Raw genomic sequence first — 5,164 nt, forward strand, 5'->3', positions numbered from 1 at the left:
AGGCGCGGGCACGCTTCTTTATGCGTGCACGCTTCCCCAAACATACCTTAACGAGCCCTTGTCAGAAAAGTACCTCTGGCGCTATTCCGCAATCGTCCGAGCATATCCCGGATGTGACGGTGGAAGCTTCCATCGTATGATCCTGTGTACGGCTCGACCGCCAACCTTGTTGCCTGGCGGCGGCAGACGTCTCGAGGATGATATTATCCCCTGTCTCCTTTGTCCTCTTGCGCTTCCTGTATGTTCCAGGGTCGAGCGGTTCGGCCGCTCGACGGGCATATCACTTCTGCCTCAGTCGTATGCTCGGATGAGATTGCTCCGGCCTGACTTTGTTGCCTTGTGCCTCGGCCGAACGGAGAGCCCGCTCGGCCATGAAACCTTTTTACCTTGAGCATCGGAAACCTGACCCCTAGTCGGGTTGTCTTTTATTCGGCTCGGGGGATACCCGGCCGGTCAGTCATCTCATTCCGGTCGGTCGGGTGGCCGGTCGGCCCTCTCAGTCCGGTCGGTCGGGTCTCAGGGTTGAATCTCTTGACCTTTGACCTCCACGTATCGTTAACTTTCTGCCAACGAGGGTCCCCCGTCCTTACCACGGATCAATTATTATTATTATTATTATTTATGTAATAAAATTATTATGTGATTTAACCATTTAGATGATTAAGGAATGATTTAAAAGTACATTTAGTGTTGGAAAAAAATAATGAAAATGTTTTTATTGACTGGGATTTTTTTTAATTTATTATGCAATTTGATTTGTTTACACTTGATTTGATGTTATTTAATGTGCAGGCTACATAAGGAAATGAATCATGCTTATTTCAAAACTACATCATTGGTAATTAATCATATATTTGGTTGTTGGGTCACTGGGATTAAACTAAATAATTGTAATTAATCATATATTGGGTTGTTGGGTCACTGGGATTAAACTAAATGAATTATTTAGTGTCGTAGTCGAAATGTTTGAATAGATCACAAGTTGTACCAGGAAACATCCAATAGAAAAAAAAGTACGAACATAGGAAGTGCTCTTTCTTGACTTGAGGGGTGGGCTGCAGCCCAACACTATCCTAACATATATATGTGTCTACTCGGACGTGTACATAGGCACTCATTCGAACTAAAGAATTTAACTTTCTTCTTGATCATATCTATGATTAATTGGTCTACTGTAGAGTGAGTTGATCCTTCCGGTCAGTACATGAAGTCGGTCGACCTCCATCTTAATTACTAATTAAGATCTTACTGCCCTTAAGACACTAACCTTTTCGGTTTGCTCTACTTAAGGGCTAACCATCCCTCCCACTAACTGCTTTTTTCCCAATCGGCTTATAACATAGTTTGGTTGAATCTAAGAATTTTAGCACTAGATGATTAATCAAAGCTAGATGAAGGGATGTTATTTCTTCTTGAATATAACCGTCATATCATCTTGATTTTAACTGTCTCATCATCTTGACTCTAACTACGATATCATCTTCTAAGTCAACTCGTCATAACTTGTATCAAGGTGGACCCCATAAATATTTGATTTATTGGATATATTGTGACATTTGGGAAATGTGAGGAGTTAAATAGTGAACCCCATACATATTTAGTAGAAATATTTGATCTATGCTCTAACACCATCATCTCTCATCTTTTCCAGAGTGAATAGATGGGCCGACCCATGATAGAGCGAACCACCCCATCAAAGATTCATAATTTAATGTGGCGCATAAGGTGGGCCAATTCGTTATCCCGACGCACTGGGAAATCTCCATTCTAACCTAACTCATGGTGGATTGTGGATTAGATAGATCAATCCATCAAATATTTTTTTAAAAAAAATGATAATTTCATAAATAAATTTTGGCTTGAAGATCTATTTATATTTTGAGTTTTTTTAAAAAAAAATTTCCTTCTTAGCTAGCGAGTTAACTCAAGCCCACTTCACCCTTGGCCCGCTTTAGACCCACAATCCATATAAATTATTCTATTTAAATTTATTTTTAAATAGATTGATAAAATTTTAACTTAATCTATTTTAATTGTTTGATGTGATTTAATCTAAATTGACGGTTCTCATTCTTCCACCACTCCTCTCTAATGCCCAATAATCTAGAATTCTCTTCACAAAAATTGAAGAGTTTATTTGATAATCACACATGAATAGAAGTATGGAATGGGATTCAATGTTCTTTGATATGCAATTGAATATCTGCACGTTGCTTCAATAATTGAAATCCTCCGATCCATGAGTGGAACAAGATTCTCCCTAGAGTGTGAATTACTCCGGTGAAAAAATTAAAAGAGATATTGTAATTTAACACAAGTAGCTAGCATTATCTTCATTCTTATAAATATGCTGCAGATTTAATGCATATTTATAGCCCAAATCGATAGCATTCTAGATAGATATTAAGTTACATAAAATTCAATACTGTTGAAAAATATTACTAAACAGTTAGTTCATATTTATAATAAATACGTTGAAATAGTGGATCTAATGAGAAGCAAAATCTAATAAGAATTGTCGTCATGCATTGGTCTCGCTGGAAGTCTGATATGTTGAATTCAAAATTACGATAATTTAAAGTAAAATTAGGAATCAAAATTAAACTTGAATTATAATAAAATATCATTTTTTTAAACTTGATTAAATTATTTTAATTTAATTAAAATCATTTTAATATTGTTTCTTTATTTTTTTTATTAAAATTATTATAAATATTTTGACTAGAATTATTTATAATAATATATATCCTTTTGTTCTTTTTCAGATAGAGGGATATGATATCGAAAAATAAAAGCCACCCTTTTTTTTTTACCGAAGTCGTTAATGACTAATTTGTCGTTGGTCTGACAGTTCGACTTGAACCGGCCGCCAAGTGAGCCGGATCACTTTAGAAATACAGCTGTACCTACGAGGCTACCACAAGCCTTTTGTCATTTTTATTCTAAATTTCACATTGCACTTTCACACACACACACACATGATCAGAGTGAGAAAGACGCACAAAACTCGCATCGGATTCTCTTAAAACTAAATTAAATATCACGAGTCGTGATCGCAACCCGTCTCGATCAATAGACTAAACTAGCGATCACGCAATTTAATAATTAGTCACACTTCCTATATATGTGTACATCCAAAACCACAAACAAGGCGCACTCTAAGTCTTTAAATAGTCTATAAAAGGCAATCTAAAATATTTTAAAAATATATACTTAAAATTAGGACCTTGTATTTTATTTTATTTATTTTCAAAAAGTTCTAAGAGTTATCCATTTCATCACAAATTCAAAAGAATCCCTTAAAGACATGTTACAATACTCGACCCGGACACATTTACCAGAACAATATAATAATAAACCTTAAACACATACTTACAATTCTCAACCTGATGACGTATTTACCAGAACAGTAAAACAAAAACAATGAAACGATCCATAATTCAAGAAAATCATCGGTTCACCTCTCGAGCTCCATGGCGTGGATGAGTCTTTTTCCCATATGATCAAAGCTCGGAGATTCCATCAGCTTCTGGGATTCCAAGTCCATGCCCTCCTCTTCCTCCTCCTCTTGCGATCCTTCTTCTTTGACTACGGGAAGGTAGCGTGGCTCCTCCGGGTAGGCCTTGGAGACGAGCAAGAAGAAGAGGACGCAGAAGACGAGGAAGGCGGTCATGAACCAGCTGAACTGGAGGTTGACCAGGGACTTGGCTCGGTCGAGCGCCTCGGTCGTGTGGCAGCGCACCACTCTGTGGCCCTCCTCCAGGTTCATGAAGCAGCCCTTGGAGATGAGGCTCGGCGTCCACAGCATGAAGCCCATGACCACGAACCACACCCCCTGGAACGCGATGCTGGCGGACCTCACGAAGCTGAGCAGGAAGCTCCTCGGGCGGGCGAGGCCGAGCAGAGTAGTGGCCAGAGAGACGGCGATGACGGTCTGCAGCAGCCAGTGGTACTGCCCTTCCACGCCCATGTGGTCCGCGGAGTGGAGGTGGAACACGAGCAGCTGCTGCGCGAAGGCGGCGGCCGCCAGCAGCATCGTCAGCTCGCCGCGCAGCGGCGCCCGGAGGCGGTCGAGGGCGACGCCGAAGGCAGAGTAGACTAGCAGCGCGAGGGAGATGGCGGCGTGCTCGAAGTTGTGGAGGTGGTCGGAGGGGATGGAGCCGTCGTCGTCGAAGGGCTGGTGCTTTGCCGGGCCGATGACCAGTTCCATGGAGATGGAAGCCAGGCTGCCGAAGGCGATGAGATACAGCTCCAGGTGGCGGAGCCTGCCGCCGGCGGGGAACCAGGGGAGGGAGGCGTAGGAGCCGGGGCGCACCGAGTGGAGCCGCACATGGTTGAAGAGGTGCCACAGGCCAATCACCAAAAACCCAAAACCAGGCGCCACATGACCAACCAGAGTCCCCATGCTTATTAATCGATCGACTGCGAGACTTTAGATGATCGCGCGCGCGCACAGTTGCAGAGGGATGGATGAGGTGAGAGCGACGAGGCATCGGTGAGCTTTTATGGTCGAGTGAAAGAGGGTCTGGATGGCTCCTCGTAGAATTTGGAAAGACGAAAATTCATGCTTTGGCTTGATCAGATCGAAGACTGGTCGAGGATCTGGAAGGAAGGTGGGGCTGCCCTGGGGCCTTCTCATCGCCTCGCCTGGCAGTCAGTTGACGAATTGGGTTTCGCTTTCTTCCCTAAACTTGTAATTCTTCCCTAATCGATCGAGGTTTCTCGTATTTGGAATCTGCGTGAGTTTGTTCATCGGAAGAAGGTTTGACTTGGAAGAAGCGCTACTGCGCGGGGATTGCTGGAGGCGGCTTCCTTGTCCGCTACGAAAGTGAGGGGAAAATTTCATTTTACCCTCCCTATTTAATTTAATTTAATTTAATTTAATTCACCATTCACAGTTTGTTTTAAAAAAAAAAATAAAACACGATAGCGATCAGAGTTTTTGACTTGAGCGATGTTTAATCAACACACGTAGCTTTATTGTGGCTTGGTGTTCAAATCACGCAGCCAAATAATAATTCAAATAATAAAAAAGACTAGATTGCAAAATTCCTGTTTGGTAGTTGAATCAGGTTCGCACTCTTCCCGTGGGTTCGAGGAGAGTTGCTAGACCACTTCTCTTTGCCTTAATAATTTTAGTAAAAATTATGTGATATACCAAGGG

General features: G+C 41.8%; 1 protein-coding gene across 1 annotated transcript; it reads right to left on the reverse strand.

Moving 5' to 3' along the window:
- Positions 1-3,210: 3,210 nt before the first annotated feature.
- On the reverse strand, positions 3,211-4,820 carry LOC121973179. The gene has a single exon (XM_042524754.1). The coding sequence runs from the start codon at positions 4,403-4,405 to the stop codon at positions 3,458-3,460; it is 948 nt and encodes a 315-aa protein (XP_042380688.1). The 5' UTR covers positions 4,406-4,820; the 3' UTR covers positions 3,211-3,457.
- Between the last annotated feature and the right edge of the window lie 344 nt (positions 4,821-5,164).

The sequence above is a fragment of the Zingiber officinale genome, chromosome 4A (genome assembly GCF_018446385.1).
Source record: "Zingiber officinale cultivar Zhangliang chromosome 4A, Zo_v1.1, whole genome shotgun sequence".
NCBI classification, from domain to species: Eukaryota; Viridiplantae; Streptophyta; class Magnoliopsida; order Zingiberales; family Zingiberaceae; genus Zingiber; species Zingiber officinale.